Below are 22,456 nucleotides of genomic sequence, written 5' to 3' on the forward strand. Positions count from 1 at the left end.
CGTGGCTACGTGTAGTTTGCCATAACTGGGAAAAGAGTCAGACTGCTGAGGAGTCAAACCTTTTGCCAGGGCAGTGTTTATGGAGCTGTAAGGGTTGGGGCCTTTTACTGAGGCTGGGAGTTCTAACTGTTGCGTTTGAAGTGGAGTTTGGCATTTGCTGCGTGACAGGAGATGGATGGAAGAGAGGCGAAGGGAAGAAAAAGGCTCCAAAGTGGGTTGCACGATAAAGGAAGATTCAAAATATGGAGGTTGGGCGTTGTGCTTAAGGAGTTGAAGGATGCTTTAACTAGGGGTGGGGGAATGCACAAAAGCAAGTTGTGAAGAGAAAAGACCCTAAAGTACAAGGAGCCATTTTATCTCAAAGGAAATCAACTAACTGAGAGTGAGGAAAACCTTGAAATCACTTGGATAATGAATTCTTTGCAAATGAATATGTGACGTCCAACTTAAGGCAGGCTAAGTTCAGAAGCTATTTTGCAGGAAATAAAATGTCTGAGAGTCTTGAGATTCAAGTCTACACAGTTAAAATATTCCAGCTTTGCACAATTGTGGTGAAAACCCACTATCTGTGACTTTACATGTTTTTGGAAAGTATGCTTGTGGTTGTGTTTTGAATGTAAAACTGTATCAATTATTTCGAATTTTTTTTTAATTTATGCTTGTTGACTTGTACAAATTTGAGTAGTGATATCTAGGAAATTAATGGTTTTCTTGTTTTGTTGCTTTAAGTTCAGTGAAGCATGGCTGATAATTGTGGGATATTGATTAATTCTTCCAATTCTGCTGAGATTGTCGAAATACCACATCTAACAACAAAAATACAGAAGGATAAAACAAAGAACTGCGAGTGCTGGAGGTCTGCAACAAACATCAACAGAAATTGGTGGAGAAACTCTGGGTCTGGCAGCATGCGAAGAGAAAAGAGTTAATGTGAACTTGAAACATTAATTCTGTTTTCTCTTTCACAGATGCTGCCAGATATGCTGAGTTTCTCCAGCAATTTCTGTTCTTGTTTACTACAAATACAGAAGGTGTTGTTAATGTGATAAAATTACCTAATAAATGAATTAATCAGAATGGAAAAAATCAAAAAGCAGCCCCTAAGACCATCTCAATTTTTCCATTGGGTGGAAAAGTAACATGTTTACTTTATGCTGCCCTCTAAATAAACACCTGTATTCCCAGAATCAGTTCAAAATAATTCTTGCCTCCCGAGGGTTTACTTTTCTTTTCCCAGCCTGGTATTTACTAAACCCAGAACTGACCTTTTTGATGGTGAGAGCATTACTGGAGATTCTGTCATTGCCACAAACTAGGTGACTCTTCAGCTTTGTTTAACTCTCCATAAGTTTGATTTTTTTTCAATCTGAATGTGTGTTTCTACCTGCAGTCCTGCATGATGGACTGTAAAGACTCTGGGTCTCTTGCTGCTTTCTTTCTGTTCGTTCCCTCACTGTCTTACATCCTGCTAGACTAAAGCACTTGTCTGTGCTATTCAGTGATACTTCATGAAAACCTCTGCGCCGTTCCCCCTCTCAAAGCCCATCAGCAATGGCAACGTGAATCACTTGGATCTTGTATCCTGGTAGAAAGGCTGATAAACAACTTTGAAACCAATGGAATCTCTAAATTGCATTGCTATATGTCTGCTGCATAGATCCAGCCGTGATGATTGACATGCCCATGCCATTTTTAGTATTGACTTCAGGTTCTGGAAGTAGCTGCCATGCTTGGAAATCCAAAGTACCCAGGCAATACCAAAATTAGCATAAATGCTATAGAAACCCCAACTGTTTTATCTTTGAAGTAAATGGTCAGATTAAAACACCTGTTTATAATCCAATATCCTCAACACTATTTTTCTGAACCTTTTGAGACTGAGTCTTAAATAGCATTTTGCCACTGTCTCCAAGTATCAACACTTAAACGTCCTCTCAGTAAAACAGTTTTTTCCCTTCACTCTCCAACAATTGAACCTCACTCTGGGCCAGATTTCAGAACTGGTCTCTGATCCCTTTTTCATTTTACCTTTTGATTAAAGACACCATGCCAAAATATCATAATGTTGTAACCCTCAAATTTTAACAGCTGGCAGATAGCAAAGTGAACTTTAACGTGGCAACTATGACGAGGTGGAGTATCTCCCCAAATCAGAGCATTATATTTTGAGAGGTAAAGAAGTGATATTTGGTTATACTCTTCTTCAGTAACAAAACAGTTGAAAAATTACAAGGTGTTGCACCTTATAAAGAAATTTCAGTATATCACTGCAATTCCCCTGCTTTTGATGTGAAGTACAATGAGTACTCTTTATATTTAACCTTTAAATTTAGAGTTATCATGACAGAAGTAAATTCTGAAACACTTTCACCTGTCATGATGAACAAGGCCTGTACTTATAATACTGTTTGGAAACAGATGTGCTTAAAAAAAAATCATGATCAACATTCTTCTGTGATTGCCTCACACAAAGGGTTGAAATCCTCCACATTTAACAGTATTCAGTGGCTTGACACGACCACAGTGAGTTGAGGAAAGGATCTGATATTCCATCAGCTTTGTATCTGCAGTATTTTGAATAATTTATACTGGATCCCATCATACAAATCATTGGAGATAGTAAAAAGCACACATCCTTGTGGCAGCTTTGGGCATTATGTTGATGCGCCTCAGTGCTGTAATCCTGAGTCCAAACAATTATCCACCAGAGGAAAGAAGTCCGCTTTAAACTGTAGGCTTGCCAGTAAATGCTAAGTTGTAATCAGTTAGCTGACCGTGGTGCCCACTCAGTTCCGATTGCACATGTTTGGTCCATATCCCTCTTAAACCCTTCCATCCTTGTACCTTTTCCAATTTTTTTTTTTAGTTGTTGCTATTGTACCTGCCTCAACCACTTTCTCTGGTAACCCACCCCAGATACAGACCACACTCCGCATGAAGAAGTTGCTCCTCAGGTCCTTCTTAAATCTTTCCTCTCTCACCCTAAACTTTTATGTATTCTAGTTTTCAATTCCCCATCCCTGAGGAAAAATACACATTTGTCCTATTTGTGTCCCTTGTGATTTTATACACCTCATTCTGCTATGTTCCAAGGAATAAAATTGTATCCTGGCCGACCCCTCCCTATAACTCAGGCTTACTAGTTCTGGCAATATCCTCGCAAACTGGTAAGTGTGTAAAGAAGATTTAACTATACCTTTCCTATGAAGTGTGACCAAAACGGTATACAGTACTCCATATGTGGCTTCACCAACGACATATACAACTGTAATGTAACGTTCACAACTCTTATACTCAATGCCTCGACTTATGAAGGCCAGCATGCTAAATACTGCCTTCACCACCCTGTCTACCTGTGACGCCACTTCAACAAACTGTGTTTGTATTCTTAGATTCCTCTTAGCATTTTACTGTATAAGTTCTACCTTGGTTTGACTTTCCAAAGTGCAACACCTCATACTTATCTGTATTGAATTGCATTTGCCAATCCTCAGCCCACTTCCCCATATGAACAACATCCCTCTGTAATATTTGATAATCTTCCTTGCTATCAATGATACAAAATTAAGAGGTATCATCTGCAAACTTACTAATCATGCCTTCTACATTCACATCCAGATCGTTTATGTAAATAACAAAGGTCCCAGCACCAATCCCCCAGTCATGGGCCTCCAGTCTGAGAAACAGCCTTCAACCATCACCCTCTGTTTCCTACCACCTGAGCCAATTTTGAATCCAATTACCTAGCTGTCCCTGGATCCTCTGTGACCTAACTTTCATGACTAGCCAGCCATGTGGGACCTTGTCAAAGGCCTTACTCAAGTCTATATAGACAACATTCACTGCCTTACCCTCATCTATGATAAAGAATCCATGCTGACTAACCCCAATCAGAACTTGACTTTCCAAATTCGTGTTGAACTTGTCCCTCTGTATCCTGTCCAATAACTTCCCTACTGCTGATGTCAGGCTCACAGGCCTGTTATTCCCTGGCTTGTCTTTGTTACCTTTCTTAAACAATGGAACGTTAGCCTCCACTTCCAGTCTTCCAGAACTTCACCAGTGGCTAAAGATGAAGCAAAAATCTCTGCTAGGGCCTCTGCAATTTCTTCCCTAGCTTCCCACAACATCCAAGGCTGGACTTGATCGGGCCAAGGGGATTTACCAACCTTAATGTGATCTAAGGCTGCAAGCACCTCTCTGGTAATATGTGTATGGTCCAAAACATCCCCACGTGTTTCCCTTCTTTCTTTAGCATCCTCAGTAAATGCTGAGGAGAATTATTTATTTAAAATCTTCCCCCATGTCTTGTGGCTCCACACATTGATGGTCATACTGATTTTTTTAGAGGACCTATTCTTTCCATAGCCCCGCTTTTACTCTTGGACTTCTAGGTTACAGAAATTACTTTTTTGACTTTTCCCGGATCACTGGACTTGAAGGTTTATGATGTCTGTTGCATTTCTCAGCTCTGTTTAATGCATCGTTAAACATTTGGCTGAGCTGTTCCTCTGGTCAATATCTTTTGGAAGAATACCGCCGAATGTTCCACCAGCTAGATCTCTTAAGTTTAGGAAAGAAAAATAACCTTGCATTTATAAAATAGCCACCCTTAATGAACATCTGTAAGTCACAATTTTGAAGTGTAATCACTGTTCCATCATAGAATAAGGAGCAACACTATAAGGTCCTACATACCACAATGAGATATATGCTTGGAGAGCTGTTTACACTTGTGCTATTACTGCACTGTTTACTCTTGATGGGGGCGCTTAGGGGTTCCTTCACCTTAAGGACAAGTGACTATAATATGATAGAATTCACCCTGCAGTTTGAGAGGGAGAAGGTGGAATCAGATATAATAATATTACAATTGAATAAAGGTAAGTACAAAGACGTGAGGAAGAGGCTGGCCAGAATCAACTGGAAGGGGAATTTAGCAGGGAAGATTGTGGAGTAGCAATGGCAGGAGTTAGTGGTGGGTAACTCAGGAGGCACAGCAGAAATTCATCCCAAGGAAGAAACATACTAAGGGGAGGACAAGGCAACTACAGCTGACCGTGCAATTCAGTGACTGCATAAAGCGTAAGAAACAGCACGCAATATGGTGAAGATTAGTGGGAGGACAGAGGATAGTGATGCCTTTTAAAAACCAGCAGAGAATAATTTTAAAAAAAGAATGGACAAGAAGATGAAATATGAGGGTAAGCTAGCTGGTAATATAACATTTTCAAGAATTTTGTAGATCTATAAAAGTAGAGAGGCAAGAGTGTATTTTGAACTACTGGGAAATGGAGCTGAGGAAGTAGTAATGGGGAACAAAGAAATGGCAGAGGTTTGAAAAGGTAACTTTACATCTCTCTTCATGGGGTGAGACATTAGCATACCAGAACTTTGTGAGTCAGAGGACAGTGGTGATGTAGCAGCCATCACTAAGGAGAAACTGCTGCAGAATCTGAAAGGCCTGAAGGTGGCTAAATCATCTGGACTAGATGGACTACTCCCCATTGTTTTGAAGGAAATAGCTAAAGAGATTGTGGAAGGATGGGTGACTTTTCAGGAATCACTGGATTCAGGGAGGGTCCCAGAGGACTGGAACGTGGCTAATGTAACACCCCCATTTATGAAAGGGAGTGGTGGGAGGCAGAAATCAAAGATATGGGCCAGTTATCCTGACCTCAATCATTGGTTAGATTTAGAGTCCATTATTAAGGATCAGACTGTGGAGCACTTGGAACTGCATGGTAAAATAGGGCTGAGTTAGCATGACTTCATCAAGGGCAGGTCATGCCTGACAAATCTGTTAGAATTCTTTTGAGGAGTGTAGGATTGAGCAAAAATCCCCACATTCTAAAATACTGGACCAAAATCCTGGACTTCGAAAATAAACTTTTCAAAAAAAAAAGGCAGCTGGCCTATGCTGTGGGAAAATTACGTGGACAGAGGTAACCTCTTGGAACCGTTGTTCAGCCTGAAAATCCAATTAACCCTTCTCCTCTGAAAGGACAATTAACCAGACCTGAGAAGCCAATTTAATTCAGACATTATGGTGCTTTTATAGATACCAAGACATTCAATTTCAATTAATATTCTTTTGCAGAAATACCTGACTTTCCACTTAATCAAAATACATTTACACCTCGGGTGCTGGTTGTGGATGTTGGGGGTGTTCGCTGAGCTGGGAGGTTTGATAGATATTTCCATCCCATATAAATTCCAACTGGCCCAAGACAACAGCGCTTTACAGGCTCGACAGCGTGAGGATGTCACCTTGTAAGGGGATGAAATGTCTGCTATCAAACCTCCCAGCTCGGCAAACGCACCAACATTTACATCTACTCTAAATTATCAGGAAGCTAATTGCCTCAAAAGGGGATGGCAGAAACATGATGGATAAATATAGATTTGAGAGGAGATAATGGAGCACCCAGTCTGTATAACTGCTAGCCCTGATCTGGGACAGAGGGAGAGCCTCTTCAATATCAAGCCCCTGCAGAAACAGCTGCCCCAGAGGCTTTGGCTGCAGCTCCAACAAGCAGCTTTGGAAACTAGAACCACGAGGATTCCAAAGAGCACCCAGAGACCCGTACCCAGAAGAGGGATCCAAGCCATCTACTCTCCTGAGAACTATCTGCACAGCTATCTCCCTGAAACTTAACAACACAGGCCTGTTCTGTACCAGTGACCAACCACAACTAGCAGACTTGATAACTGATGGCCTCCAAAAACTACTCAACCCAGTCTGAAGGCCTACACTGTCCAAAGTCGTCATTGTAGCACTAGCTACAGCAAGTGGGAATGGCCAGCTATACTTCAAAATCGCACTTATCCCCAGTGATGAGCTTTATGTTGTCGAGATCCCAAAGTATCCAACTTAGCCAGCAGGGAGGGGAAGGTGGATAGTGACAGAGCAGGGTCATGAAGTCTTATTAAAGTTTGTGATTAAAACTGCTGTTTGGCGTCTCATCGTATTTAACCTGTGCTAAGCTAATAACATATTCAAGCCTGTCTTCTGAATAGTTGATCTATCAATTTCCCTGTTTATTTCCTTGTTTATTACAGGTGCCTTTTGTTTCTTGTAATATACTCACCTTTTGTATTTAATAAATGCAGAGATTCCTGACAGGGAGTGGGCAGTGTGTGGGGATAAAAGAATCTTTTTCAGGATGGCAGTGCTGCTGGTAGGAGTTGGGCTATTAACTATTTACATAGTTGAGATCATTAATGTATAAAGGAACTGAGGGGACTGTTGCTACATTCACAGATGACACAAAGATAGATGGAGGGATAGATAGTGTTGAGGAAGCAGGAGGCTACAGAAGGACTCCAACAGGTTAGGACAGTGGACAAAAAAGTTGCATGATAGAATACCATGTGGGAAAGTTTGAGGTTATGCACTTTGAGGTAGGAAGAATAAAAATATAGCCTTTCCCCATTTAGAAAATAGTCTTGAGAAAGTGAGACCACGAAGGGATTGGGAGTTCCAGGTCAGGATTTTCTTAAGGTTAACATGCAGGGTCAGATGCCAGCTAGGAAGGAAAATGCAGTGTTGACCATCATTTCAAGGGGCTAAAATGCAAGAGCAGAGATACATTATCTCAACAGCATAAGACTCTGGACAGTTCACACTTGGAATATTATGAGCAGTTTTGGGCCCATTCCTAGGGAAGGATGTGCTGATGTTGGTGGGGAGCCCTAGGAGGTTGACAAGAATGATCCTGGGATTGAAAGACTTGTCAAAGGAAAAGGGGTTGAGGATTCTGGATTTGGATTCAGTGGAGTTTAGATGATTGAGGGATGATCTGATTGAAACTTACGGAATACTGAGAGGCCTGGATGTAGTGGCTGTGGAGAAGATATTGCCGCTTGTAGGACAGTCTAGGGCCTGAGGGCACAGGCTCAGTGAGAAGAGAGATGAAGGGGGAATGTTTTAACAGAGGGTGGTGAATGTATGGAACTATTACCACAGTAGGCTGTGGAGGCCAAGTCATTGAGTGTTTTAAAGACAGAGATAGGTTCTTGAATAGTAAGGTGATTAAGAATTACAGGGAAAAGGTAGCAGAATGGGGTTGAGAAACATATTGGCTATCATGGAGCTGACTCTGGGCCAAAGGGCTTAATTCTGCTTGTACACCTTATGGTCTTACGCCACTGGCCTGTATAACAGAAGTCTAACCTCTTCTTTTATATTCAGTTCCCCTTGGTGATAAATGATAACGCTTGCTGAACCTGCATTCTAACTTTTTGTGATTCATGCCCAAGGCCATCAGATCTTTCTGTATTCCAGAGTTCTGCTGTCTTTCGCCATTTAGATGATGTGCTTCTTTTGATTAATCCTGTCAAATGGGCAATTGCACACTTCCCCACATTATACTTTGTTTGTCACATCTTTGCTCACTTCTGTAACCATCATTATGTCCTTTAGTTAATTAGGTTTTCAATTTTTATCTGAGTTGACTTCATGCAGTTTTTAATCTAATTAATAACTTTGTTTAATTTATTTAATTTAGTGAATAATTTAGCTTCTACTGTATCTTAGCTCATAGCCAGAGTTTAATACTATTGGTTTATATTTTGCATCAGATATCTTACTCTTCCTCTCACTCAATTTTGGGTTTGTCAAACTCCCTTTCATTCATATGCAATCTGCACTTAGTCTTAGCGCAAATAAGCTTTACCTAACTATTAACCTGCTTGTTGATTTGATTTTGCCCATTTGAATTTTTTAATTCCTTGTTTTCTGTTTAGAACCCATGACCTAATTTAGAAAGGAGAGAAATACTTGCATAGTAATTATATATCCGCTTTCCTGTAATGCAACATTTTAATTTTTTTGTAAATGAACCATTCATTTGCAGCTCAACAATCTTATGAACTTTGTCACTGAGTTCCTGCTTCTCCAGGTCTGACTTATGGATTAGCCACAATCTAACTGAATAATAGAAAGGGTTTGAGGACCTGACAGCCACATTCCTTACTTTCCCACTGCTTGCTGAACTATTTCCTGGAGCGTATGTTGATTTACAGGAGAGCTATTCTCTGTAGGTGCTGCAATTACGTTTTTCCACTTGCTGTTTCTGCGCTCAGAAATTACCTTTTTGGATCAATTTTCATGTGGCACCTGTCATTTTGCCTCTAGTTGTGTCCTGTTATTTGTGCCCCTGAGGATATAGAAAATCATTTGAAACATCTCAGCTTTCAGAATGCACTTATTCCCCAAAATGATTAGAGGATAATGGTTGTTGCCTTGGTTACTGTTTGGTCTCTCAATCTATGTAGTGATTGGCATGAAAGTAGTGTGAAATTATAGCTTCACTGCAGAAGTCTTTGGTGGTGCAGCATTTGCTGATGATGAACTTTAGCATGATATTATTATGCTGAATCAAAGGTGTAGAAGCTTACATGTTACTACTGTAATATGTATAAACTGCTGGCAGGGAGAACGAAAAAACAAAGCCTGTTATCTAAATAATGAGAGATTGCAGAGCTGAAATGCACAGAGACTTGTGTGTTTTAGTAAACTAATTGTGAATGGTTAGTATGCAGGTATAGCAAATACTTCAGAAAAGCTATTGCACTGTTACTTATTGCAAGGGAAATTGATTATAAAAGTACGGAGCTAATGTTTTGTTTGCACGGGGCACTAGTGAGACTGCATCTGTAGCATGGTGTAAGGTATTGATCTCCTTGTGTAAGATGTGATGAAATGCATTTGAAGTAGTTTGTACAAGGTTTATTAGACTACAAGTTGGAATGGGGAGTGGTGGACAGTCTAGGCTTGTGTCTACTGGCATTTGGAAAAGTAAGATTGAAATAAAATAAAATTGAAATTCATTGAAATATCTAAGATCATGAGGGATCTTGACAGGGTGCATGCAGAGGGGATGCTTCCTCTTCCGGAAGTATCTAGGGCTAGAGGCTACTATTTAAAAATAAGGGTCACCCATTTAAGAGACATGAGAAATGTTTTCCCTCAAGGTTAATGGATTTTTGGAACTCTTCTTCAAAAGGTGTTAGAAACAGAGTTTTTGAATATTTTTAAGGCAGAAGTGGATTCTTGATGAGCAAGGGGTGAAACCTTATCAAGAGTGGGCAGGAATAAAGAATAATTAGATCAGCTATGATCTCATCAAATGGTGGAAGAGGCTTGAGGGGCTTGATAGGTTACTCCCTGATTTGTATGTCTTCATCTGAATGAGTGCCATTATTTTATGTCGATCCAACAACACCAAGTGATACAAATGTTGAGGTTCATTGGAAAAACTGATAATTTTGTTAAATCGTTTCTTAATTATTTTATCAGTCAAATTAAATGTAATCCACAAGTGACTATGGCGGACTTTATTTGTCCTCCAATCTGGTTTTTTGATACTTGTTCAGACCTCTGAATTTGACAGTGAAAAACATATTTATTCCTGCGCTGTACATTTCATAGGTTATAGAATAGATCGTAGAATCCCTACAGTGTGGAAACAGGCCCTTTGGCCCAACAAGTCCACACCAACCCTTGCAGGATCCTACCCAAACCCATCTCCCATAATCTACACATCCCTGAATGCTATGGGCAATTTAGCATGGCGAATTCACTTAACCTGCACATCTTTGGACTGCGGGAAGAAACTGGAGCATCCGGAGGAAACCCATGCAGACACGGGAGAATGTGCAAACTCCATGCAGATAGTTGCTGTAGGGTGGAATCGACCCTAGGTCCCTGGCATTTTGAGGCAGCAGTGCTAACCACTGAGCCACTGTCCCATTTGCCTGCATTTCAATACTGAGTAGCTTTTTATTGCATGAAAATGTGCTTGGTACAGTATATGGTTTTTGTGAACCATCCATTGAGATTCATTCTGCACAAGTGCAGGATGACAATAATAAAAGTGCAGATCCTGGAAATCTGAAGTGATAACAAACAGCTATTAAGCAGCAGTAACCCAGCAATAGCCTGCTCACTGATGCTTAATTAAGTATTGCCGGAGAAACTCAACTCGTGACATTGTTACAGTCTTGAACTAAATATGGGCAAACAACTGAATTCAAGAGGGGAGGTGAGTGACTATCCTTGACTTTAAGGTTGCATGTGACCAGTTGTGGTCTTAAGCAGCCTGAGCAAAACTGCATCCAGTGGAATCGGGCAAGGCGAACTTTCCGCCGTTTGAAGTCATACCTAGCACGAAGGAAAATGTTGGCTGGAGGTCAGTCATGTCAGACCCAGAAGCTCCTTGGTGTCCTAGTGTCTGTTAGTATCCTGGACCCAGTCATTTTCAGCTGCTTCATAAATGGCTTTTACACTGCCATTATGTCAGAGGTAAGGGAACATTCACTGTTGATTGCAAACACTTAGCACCACTAACAATGACTGAGATACTGAAACAGTTTTTGTCGGTACGCAGCAAGACCTGGACAACATTCAGGTTTGGACTGAAAAGTGCAACTCTCGTTTGCAGCAAACAAGTGCCAGGCAATGATCATGCCAGCTGAGAGAATCTAATCATTTTTCCTTAGCGTTCGTTGCTATTACTGAATCCCCCACTATCGAAATCCTGTGGTTGTTATCAGTCAGATGCTGAACTGGATTAGCCACAAAAATGCTGGGGCAGCAGGATTGGGCTTGAGACAGAATGCTGTAGTAAGTAACCCACTTCCTGATTCCCAAAATCGGGCCATCATTTACAGAGCACAAGTTGGAATGTGATGGAATGTTGTCAACTTGGTTTGGTCCGTGTTTCGCCAACAACCCTCAAGATAAACCATCCAGGATAAAACAGTTAATTTGATTGGCATCCCATCCACCATCTGAAATATCTCCCTCCATCACTAGCAAACAGGTAGCAGTGTGTACCATCTACAAAATGCTCAACAGCAAATCATTAAGGCTCCTTTGACAGCATCTTCCAAAACACACAACCTCTACTATCTAGAAGGATCAGGACAGTTGATACATTGGAACATCACTTGCAAGTTCCTCTGCAAGTGGAGCTATATCCTTCTCGTTTTGCTGCCATTCAAGGCCCTGGAGCTCTATTCCTCATAGCACTTGGATGTCCCCGCGCCTCATGGACTGCAGTAGTTTAAAAATGCAACTCAACATGACCTTGTTCAGGCCTGGGATGGGAAAAAAGTGATGGCCCAGCCAGCAATGCCCATAGCTCCATGAACAAACTAATAAAAAATAAGTGGAAATGTTCCTCAGGGCATTTAGTATCTGTTGAATGAGAAACAAATTGTTTGAGGCATGTGACCTTTGGTCAAGTTCTACCTGATGTTCCCAAATTTTGCCATGAGTTCTGACCATAGTTCATCAACTTGAAACATTATCTGTTTCTCTCTCCACAGATGCTTTCTAAACTATTGAATATTTCTTGTGTTTTCTTAGAGCAAAGCAAATCTGAAGTTTTATGTGTCCTGCTCCCATTGTCCCATTCTTGGTCATGCCTTCAGCTATCTATGACACAAGCTGTGGAATTGCCTTTTTAAAATGTTATGCTGATTTTCCTCTTGCTGAATATGCCAATCCTTAAAATGTACTTTATCTCTCTCTCTGTTTTTCTGTGGCTTATTGTCAGCATTTGCTTCACGCTGCTGTGAAGCTGGGATATTTTGCTGGGTTAAAGATGCAATATTAGTCCATCACTATAAGCTTTGAAATTAAGGAGATTGCTTGGGTGAAATTAACTTTTCATTGGATGGGAAAGAGGAAGGAAAAGTTTTTTTTTTAAAATAAATTTTGGAAATTAATTTTTATCTGTCTAGGAGATAAAGATGACTACTTCACAGCCATTATGCTGAAAAAATCTCGAGTGAAATTATTGAAACAAGAAATAACACCTTTCCCAACCACTTCCATGAAGAGAAACCTTCTTGCTGTTCAGGTAGGAAGGATACAAAGCTTCTTCATCAGAAGAGTAAGTTACCGATTGTTAAATTATGTGAACTCCACATTGTTTTGGGGAGGGTGTGGGGAATGGGGTTGGGGGGTGCAAAACGTTGAAGTACAAACATTTTTAGAAATCTATTTAAGTTTTGATGTTGTAAAACTTCTAAAGGTCAAGCTTCTTGGCAGGTGAGCATAATGTGTGTGGCTGAATGTTGCTGTTCCTTTTATATAAAGGATATGTTTTGAGCAAAATTTACGCAGCAGAATAAAAAGTTACATCAATAATTGTTTTAACTGACCGAGGATTAAAGTAGAAAGCAACCTCATTAACTTCAGAGCCTGTACAGTAATCTTAATTGTACAACATGAATTTTTTTTTGGTCCCATCTCTTCTCTGGTTATAGAGTCACAGATGTGTTATCTTTTGTTACGTTCATCCAGTAGGATGAAAGATGAGTTCTCATATGTATACTGCTGACAGCCAGTTGAAATCTATGAAGGAGAAAGTCTCTAATACCCTAAAACATGCTTAGGAGTTAGAATACATTGCCTGAGAATGTGGTAGATAAAAATTCAGTGGTAATGTTCAAAAGAGTATTGGCTAAACTGTAGGTGTCTTCGGAAAGATTGGCGATGAGAAGCTAACTGGATTGTTGTTCAACAGAGCTGGTGCAGCTTCTATTCTTTACAATTGTATTCCATCCTTCAGCCTAATTATTGTAAAATTGAAGGCATTCTTTTGTAGTTTGCCAGAAACTTTGTTTTTCTGGTTTTGATTTCCATCTACTTACTGTCATTTTTGACTCTGCAGTTCTTGACCCTGAGCTCACCTGCCTCTTTATCACCTTCTGTGTTATGTGTATTTTCCTTTGGTGTTGGGAGCATATGTGAATTCTTTTTGAAGTACTGAGGCAAGTAAAAAAAAAAGAACCTTTCTAGTTATATACAGCTCACCGCCACCTTTGGTAACTTCTGTGATTTTGTTTAAAGCTGTATGGCAGCAAAAGTAGTTACTGCACTATGGCTGCATTGTGGGAAATTAAATCTGTCAATGGGAATTGGTACAGCATGGTGTTTTTAAGAGAGGCAACCTTTGGCCACAAGTCCAGATTAGGATGATGCTAGTTTGGTCATTTCCATGTCTGTTCCATTGTGTTCATGGATTCAGTCATGAACAAATTTGTATCCTCCATTAATGGCATTATAGCTAAGAAAAAATTGTTTTATTAGGACGCTGCTGTAGTTTGAAACAGGAGTTCTCTATGCTAAAATTCGTAGAGATTCTGCTGTGAGCCCTACCATAAATCCTGCCTTGCTACCCCTCTGTTGCCTCCTTTTGATAGCTCATTCAAAACCTAAATCCACCAGAAGTTAGAAGGACCAAGCCAGCCGATGTATGTGTATACCATCACCTGCAATTTTGCCTCCACGCCACACAGCATCCTGGCTTAGAGCAGTATCACCATTCTTCACTGTCCTTAGGTCAAAATCTTGAATCTGTCTGTCATGGCATTTTGGGTGTACCCACATGACATGGGCTTCAGTGATTCAAGAAGGCAACACATTATCACCTTCAGAGGTTACTTAGAAATGGTCAACATACTGGCCTGGTGACACCCACATACAGTGAATGAATAAAACAAAACACTTTTTTTTCTGAAACAATTCTGTAAGGTTTAGAGTCGTCCTGTCTGGGCAGTAGGATGAACAAATTTTCATGGGTGCTCTTACCCGCTCTCTACCTTTTTTAGGGAGTGCAATTAACTAAGGAATTTGAAATGCATTTTCAACAAAACAAAAGGAAATTCCTAAAGCTATGTAGTTTTTTTTTGTTGGTATCCCTCTCCTCTCTACTCCTCATGTGCCCACTGGGATATGATACAGCTGCTCAAATTTGAAGGAAAAGGATAAAGTTCAGTTTTCCCTAAATCTTGCTAGCATCATCTTAACTCCAATACCAGGCAAATTTTAATAGCTGACTCCTATCCGTTGTTCAAGTAAAATATAATGTTGGATGCTAATGGATGATTCCTATCCCTTGTAGCTGAAGAGGGTTTGATCTTCTTTCTTAACTCCCACTTCTGAAGAAAAATTTGATTAAGTTACAAGGGAATAGAACCTTTTACACGACATACTGGAGTATAATTTTTGAATACCTTTTAAAGTGCATTTCATCTGAAAGAGACAGAGACAGAATTGCAGATTGAGATATTGCAGCATTGCACTGGCAATTTCATAGAAATAATGAGAAAGATAATGTCAAACAAATATCTTCTGTACCTCCCCTTATCACAGGTAAATATTGCAGGAAATGAACTCTGTTTAATGACATCCCACCTGGAGAGTACTAAAGCACATTCACAGGAACGAGTCAAACAGTTGGAGATTGTACTAAAGAAAATCAAAGAAGCACCAGAAAATATCACAGTAATATTTGGTGGTGACACCAATTTGAGAGATCAAGAGGTGAGTGTGTCACTTAAAGTACATTAGGATTTTGTGAGTTTATACCCAGCTTTCATAGGATGTGTAGTACAGAAACATGCCACTGGGGCCAGCCAGCCTGTACTGTGTTTATGCTTCATTTGAGCCTCTTCCCATCATCGTTTATCTAAATCTATCATTATCACTGAAATTCCCTACTCCCTTGTATGATTCAGATATCTGGATTGATTTATTTTGTGTCAGGTTTGACTTTTTTTTCCTTCTCTTTTGCTATTAATCAAGATTCCATATCCACACTTACTAGAGTGGAAATGCAGTAAAGGGAGGGGAAAACCATAAAGATGCGTGGTAGCCATGCAAGCATGTGACCTTCTAATCCCCTATTGCCTGAGCATAAAGTGTCCTTTCAGTAATGCACCTCTGTTCACAAAAGATTCTGCTCTTGTCCCAAGAGGTGGTTTCTTCTGTTACTTAACTGTCTTACTGCAACTTGAGTTCATTCATCTCTCTCTCTTACCTTGTCGCCTCTTGAGTGTTCACTATTTTTGTAGCCACTTTCAAGGAACCTTCTCTATTTCCCCTGGAGTTTAAGATCCAGAAAGGAATTTTATTTTTTCTACTTGGAAAAGGATCGCACCTTTTCAGTTTGTTACCAAAAAGAAATGTCCATACTTTGATTCAAAAGAAAAATACTGGCATTATTGCTTTGACCATGAGCTGAATCGTGGAATGAAATTGCCTTTTTGAAGTCGTCATGAGCAAAATTCTGCTGCCTCTGCCCTACCATCCTTCCGTCATGTGTATTTTAAATTTGCATGACAGGTGAAGGACTGATGTAAAGGAGTTACAAAATGAAAACAGATGAATTGGTCTGACTGATCCATGTCCATAGATATTTTCCACGCAGCCAAATGTATCTAAACACTTTTTTGCTCAGCTTCTTCCAATCTTCCTTCAGTTCTTTTTCCTTCATCCACTTCTCCAATCTCATCTTGTCAGATTTTGTCTCAATCACCAATCCTAGAAGTGAAATTCGACAACTTACAATTCGTGAAAGATCCTACTGCCCTTTGTTCAAAATATCTGACATGTGGTCTTGTATCTTGGACGCCTTGTTCTTATCTCCTTACGTATTGGAAGCCACCCTCTCAATTCAAAACAGAATGAAGTACTTAGTTTAAATTGTAAAATTCCTTCCGAACGAAACGCTTGCATTTAATAATATAATAAACAACTGATTATCACTTTCTCTCATGGTTTCATAGCTGCATGTTGATGAACAATACAAATATCAATACAGTAGTTTTGTGATTATATTGCTGTTGCTCATAATGACTTCTACAAAGACATTTCCTGTTATACTATATCACACTGTCTGCCTTGCGTCATCCCAACACTCCATTGTAGTTCATTTGCAATCATGGTGTGACGTCCATTATCCAATCTTGGTTGACCTCTCTGAAGCCCTAGTTGTTTTTTTCGCAGGTGTCCAAGAACCCACATTTAAAATCCTCTATTTTCTTTAGCAGGTTCTTTTAAAAATTGTTCATGTTTCTAAGAGATGTAGGAAGTTGATACAAAGTTGTACTTTATGCATTTTTTCCTTGTATCAAGGTTGAGTTTTCTTGTTTATGAATTCTTCATCGTCTTGAATTTTTTTCAGGCTCTCTCTATATACTTCTTTTGCCTTTGGCATCACATCTGCCATTTGTCCTGAGTAAACAGACTTAATCACATGTTATTGGACCATTTATTCACAGACCTAAACTATTGATCCAGAAGCAAGTGTTAAATCCCTTCATTGTAATGAGGGAATTTAAATGTGATTAATTAAACTTGGAATCATAACTTACTCATGTCAGTAATTGAACATATGGATTGTCATAAAACTAGTTTTAATTGTGGGGTCGGAGGGAATAACTGCTATTGTTGCCAACAATGTTACTACATCCTTAACTGACTTGTCGACTACAAAGCAGCTTTATCAAAATTGCTATGAAGATTGGTAATATTAATAAGAATTGGTAATATTAATGATGGAGTCCCACATCATTGACAGAGGAGTTTCTAAAGCCACTTCCTCTCCCTTTTCATTGTTTACTGTCCACCATTGTTTATGGAATGAGGCAGAACTGCAGAGTCCTCTGATCCGAATGGTTACAGAATTGCTTAACTTTATCTATTAACCATGCCTGTCAAGTTTTAATGACCTAAAAGGAATAAAGGCTCACCCACCTCCATCATCTTAGCAAAGTCCTCACTAATGTCTGGTGTCAAAGTGCCAGGTTAATAGATAAAGTTAAGCAATTCTGTAACCATTCGGATCAGAGGACTCTGCAGTTCTGCCTCATTCCATAAACAATGGTGGACAGTAAACAATGAAAAGGGAGAGGAAGTGGCTTTAGAAACTCCTCTGTCAATGATGTGGGACTCCATCATCTGAATGAAGAAGCATAGTGTTGTGGTTGGTTGGCTCGCCAAGCTGGTTCATTGTTATTCTGCAGCTGTTTCACTACTGTGCTGGGTAACATCATCAGTACCGCCTCCGATGAAACTCTGTGTTTTTCTGCCTGGTTTTTAAACTCTGAAGTCCACTGAGCTGGATTACCTTGCTTCTGGTTTTCCTTCGCAGTGGAGTGTATATGGATTTGAGTTCTATGTGTTTGATGGCTTTCTTCATGTAGTACCAGGTTTGTACAACCTCGCGTGCCTGTTTCTGCTTTGCTTGTCCAAGGATCTGGGCATTATCCCAGTTGAATTGGTGGTTCTCCTTATTCATGTGGATAGAGATGAGTGAGTATTGGTCGTGTCTTTTTGTAGCCAGTTGGTGTTCGTGTGCCCTTGTAGTTAATTTCCTTCCTGTTTGTCCGATGTACTGTTTGTCACAGTCTCTGCAGGGAATCATATATATGACATTGGCCCAGTCCATAGTTGGTACTGTGTCTTTGGTTCGGATGAGTAGTTCTTGTAGGAATAATGAGGGTTTGTGTGCCACTCTGATGCCCAGCAGTTGTAGGAATCTTATGATTAGTTCCAATGTGTTCCTGATGTCAGGTAGCGTGATGAGTGTGTCGGGGCGTGAAGTATCTTCCTGGCTTTTGTGTAGGCATCTTCTGACCAACCACGACACCCATAACCCGAGGTACGAATCTACTCCAAAACCTTACTGAAGAAGAATAGGCTAAGAATTTGCTGTCATTTTCAGCCAACAGCACAGAGATGTTCCAAGTCTTCCACCTCCTAATACCAGTTTTCAGCCAATTTGATTCATTCCACATGATATGAGAAGATGGTACTTGATGATATCCTAGCTCTGGTGCTGAAGATATTTGCTGTATAACTAACCATGCTGTTGGCAGGGCTTTTCCATTACAGCTATAATACTGGCATTTATCTGACAAAGTCAAAAATGATCAGGTATATCCTGTCCACAAAAAGCAGAACCGTTGTCCAATCCAGTCATTTACCACTTTGACAGCCCACTCTTAATTATCAGCAAAATGATGGAAGATATCCTCAGCAGTGCTCTTAAATGGCTCTTCAAGAGAGATAACTTGTTCACTGGCACTTAGCATGGATTTTGCCAAGGCTACCTGGCCCCAAGCCCTATTACAGTCTTGTTCCAAAAATGGATAAAAGAGCTGAATTCTAGATATGAGGTAACTGTCCTTGTCATTAGGGCAACATTTGATCAAACATTGCATCAAGGAGCCTTCAGAAAATTGATGCCACCAGGAATTGGCTAAACCTCTCCATTTGCTGCAGATGTACATGTGCACAAAAAAGATACTAATGGTTATTGAAGGCTGATCATCTCAGCCCTTGAACATCACTGAAGGTATTCCTCTGGTTGTCCTACAGCCAACCAATTCCATGTACATTTGCCCTTCATGGGGTCAAAAATGTACATGTTCACTGATAATTGCAGTATCCGTATAATAAAATGGGCAGATCAGTAGCAAGTGGAATTTAACCCTCCTAGCTGGAAGAAGGAGCATGTAAAGGGAGTGTTGGATGAATGAAAGGCCACTAGATTTCAGAGGGGTGCGTGTCCACAGATCCCTGAAGTTGACAGGACAGATTATTAGGGTTGACTTTTAAAAAATAACACATACAGGACGCTAGCTTTTATCAGTTGTGGCATAAATTATAAGCGCAGGGAAGTCATGTTGAAACTGTACAAAACTTTGGTTAGACCACAGCCAGAGTATTGTATGGAGGCTAGTCACCACATTTTAGGAAGTTATTCACATCAGAAGTGATGCAGAAGGGGTTCACCGAAATGTTGCCTGGGTTGGAGCACTTCAGTTATGAAGATCGGCTGATTAAGCTTGGATTGTTTTCTTTGGACCCCACAGAAGGTTGAGGGGAGAACCTGATAGAAGTGTATGAGATTGAGGGGCATGGACAGCATGAATAGAAAGCAGTGGTACTCCTTAGTCAGAGGGTCAGTAACAAGGTGGCATCATTTTAAAGTGAAATGCAAGAGGTTTGGGGGGGGAATTTAAAGAAAAACTTTAACTAAGAGAGCGGTGGGATCTGGAATGCACTCGTTTGGAGGGTAGTTGAGGTGGGAAACTTCACAACCTTTAAAAAGTACTTGAATAAGTGCTTGATGTGCATTCGTGGCCATGGGCCTAGTGTGGGAAAGTTGGACCAGGGTAGGTGGTGGTATATTTTTGGTGGTACAAACTTGATGGGCTGAGGGCACTCTTCTGCACTGTTTGATTGTAGATCCAGTTCAATTTGCAATTCCCCAAATAATGGAATAGTCTGTTCCAATGCAGCAGGATCTGGAGAGCATCAAGGCTTGAATTTAACTAACATTTGGGTCTTACAAGTGCCAAGGAATGATGGTCTCCAATGTGAATGCCTACCGGCTCCTCCTGATGGCTGCAGAGCATCATCATCTCAGAGTTCCACTATCAACATCCAAGGGCTTAGCATTGATTATTCAGATTGGTCTGTCTCTCACGTGAGCTGTCGCTGTCACTCTCCGCATCTCCTTTGTCTGCCCTCACTCTGCTAGAGCAGGTCTGAGGCTATGAGTTCTTAACAAGGTCTCATCACTTGATTTGCCTGGTATCCACAAGACACAAGTATATGATGCACTTAGGTGAAGGAGTTGAGCTTCGGTAGCAAACTAAATTAGAAACCACCCAAACCAAAAGAATCTATTTGATTTACACATCATCTGTCACCTTAAACGTTAACTTTCTACCTCAGTGGTGCCCAATTGTAGAAATTTGCATTTACAAGACATATTACAACAACTTGCCAAGATTCCACATTCCTTAATACTTTACTACGTGAAGAGTTAACTGACAGCCCTAGTGTGTGTCTTGTTATGACATTACACAGTGATATATCCGCTGAGTATTCATTTGTGTGCATTTCCCCTTTTGATTAAAATTTATTTCCATTTTGACAGTAGTTAGTGATATTACGTCGGTATACGCAATGTGCACAATCTCATTTAATTAAGATCATCATGAAAATGCTGATCGCAACTCCAAAAAGCCGATGTTCAATGAAAATATTTGATCTTTTAACAGACTTAACAGATACTGGCAAAGTATGGTGCCTCATTCTTTTGTTTTATCTTCATTTCTAATCTGTCTTCCAGTGCTCCTTGCTTCTGAATTCAAGACCTGAATGTGCCTTTTGGGGTGGCGGGGGGGAAACGTGTCACAGGAATTCAAACATTGCCTATGGTGATTGTGGATGTGTAATTCTGTTTTGTTTTCCTTTTATAATCGGTTACATCTAAACGGTTTGTGATTTCTATAATGCTGTTTTCTTTTGAACAGTTTTACCAATATGGTTTAATTTTATACTGGAGTGCAAGGAATGATCTTTAGGTTTTCTTTGTAAAAGTCCTTCAGAATTTTTGTAACAGAGTGCACTTACAATCTCTGCTTCCATAAGCCCTTAGCTACTATCCAAAGCACACGTTTTAAAAACTTTATTCTGATGTCTACTCACAAGTAAATAAAATGAGCAATTATTAGCTTGGGAGTATTTTGAAATACCAAGCATCTTTGTGCTGGAGTTGCTGAAAGTAATTTGTCAGTTGTTACCTCACTACATGCTAGAAATCCCTTGGCTTGCATCCAATTTCATTCTAAGATGTTGAAGTTGAAGGAGAAAGTTTGTGCATTTCAGTGTGTGACTTGTGTTAAAGCACTGCAGAGACCTATCATCTTTCCTCAACATGTGTTTTATTTACAGGTTACAAAGGTTGGAGGTTTGCCAGAAGGTGTGTTGGATGTCTGGGAGTTCTTAAACAAACCTGAACATTGTCGATATACCTGGGACACTAAAACTAACAGTAACCTGAAAGCACAGTACACTTGCAGACTCCGCTTTGATCGTATGTTTTACAGGGCAGCCAGTGAAGGTCAGATAGTTCCACAACAAATGACCCTTGTTGGACAAGACAAGTTGGATTGTGGGCGTTTTTGCAGTGATCACTGGGGGCTCCTGTGTGACTTTGATGTCATATTGTGAGTCTTAGCTATGGTAGGTAGAGTAGAAGGCAACACTCAGAATATAATACACATGAAATTTCTACTAAGGTGATCTGTAATAACTTGGTTATTCAGAGTACTTTGAGTGATCAGCTGTCTTATCATGTTTTCCTGATTAAAGTGATCATGCCAGTTCACGCTTGTGTTTCCAATCCCCTTCTGAAGAACCAGAGGAGTCGATTTAGTGAAACAGGAAAGTTTCAGCTGCGGTGACATAGGCATTAGGTTGTGTTATTGGAGCAGAGATTCTAATAGGCTATGTATGCTTAATGCTGAGGCAGAGTTCTTTCAGTGGTAATTGTTTCGTTCGTTAGCACATCTCTTGCCTTGCTGAGTATAACTTAATTACCCTGCAGTTTCTTTTTAAAACGTTGTGACAGAATGCTTTTTAAGGTCGCTGTCTTGTTTCTTTATCATTATAGCTATGTTCAGAGAGCTTAGAAATTTGACATTTGTGCACTTGTAGAGTGCAGAAGGCTTCAAGATGCAATATGTAAAATGTAATCTTAAATTATGAAGACGGCAGAACTCACCGTCCTCTTAAATGTCAATGTGTAATTGATAAAACACAATCCTTGCTTTTAAATATGTTCCTAATACTAAT

General features: G+C 40.0%; 1 protein-coding gene across 1 annotated transcript in view; it reads left to right on the forward strand.

The window, feature by feature from the left end:
- The window catches only part of tdp2b (tyrosyl-DNA phosphodiesterase 2b), a 33,325-nt gene extending 10,869 nt beyond the window's left edge, over nucleotides 1-22,456 (forward strand). The window contains exons 5-7 of the mRNA XM_048524468.1: nucleotides 12,754-12,872; nucleotides 15,173-15,343; nucleotides 21,554-22,456. Of these exons, the coding sequence (XP_048380425.1) occupies nucleotides 12,754-12,872; nucleotides 15,173-15,343; nucleotides 21,554-21,832 (569 nt within the window). The 3' untranslated portion in view covers nucleotides 21,833-22,456. The remainder of the gene's footprint in view (nucleotides 1-12,753; nucleotides 12,873-15,172; nucleotides 15,344-21,553) is intronic.

Source organism: Stegostoma tigrinum, chromosome 2 (assembly GCF_030684315.1).
Source record: "Stegostoma tigrinum isolate sSteTig4 chromosome 2, sSteTig4.hap1, whole genome shotgun sequence".
Classification (NCBI taxonomy): Eukaryota; Metazoa; Chordata; class Chondrichthyes; order Orectolobiformes; family Stegostomatidae; genus Stegostoma; species Stegostoma tigrinum.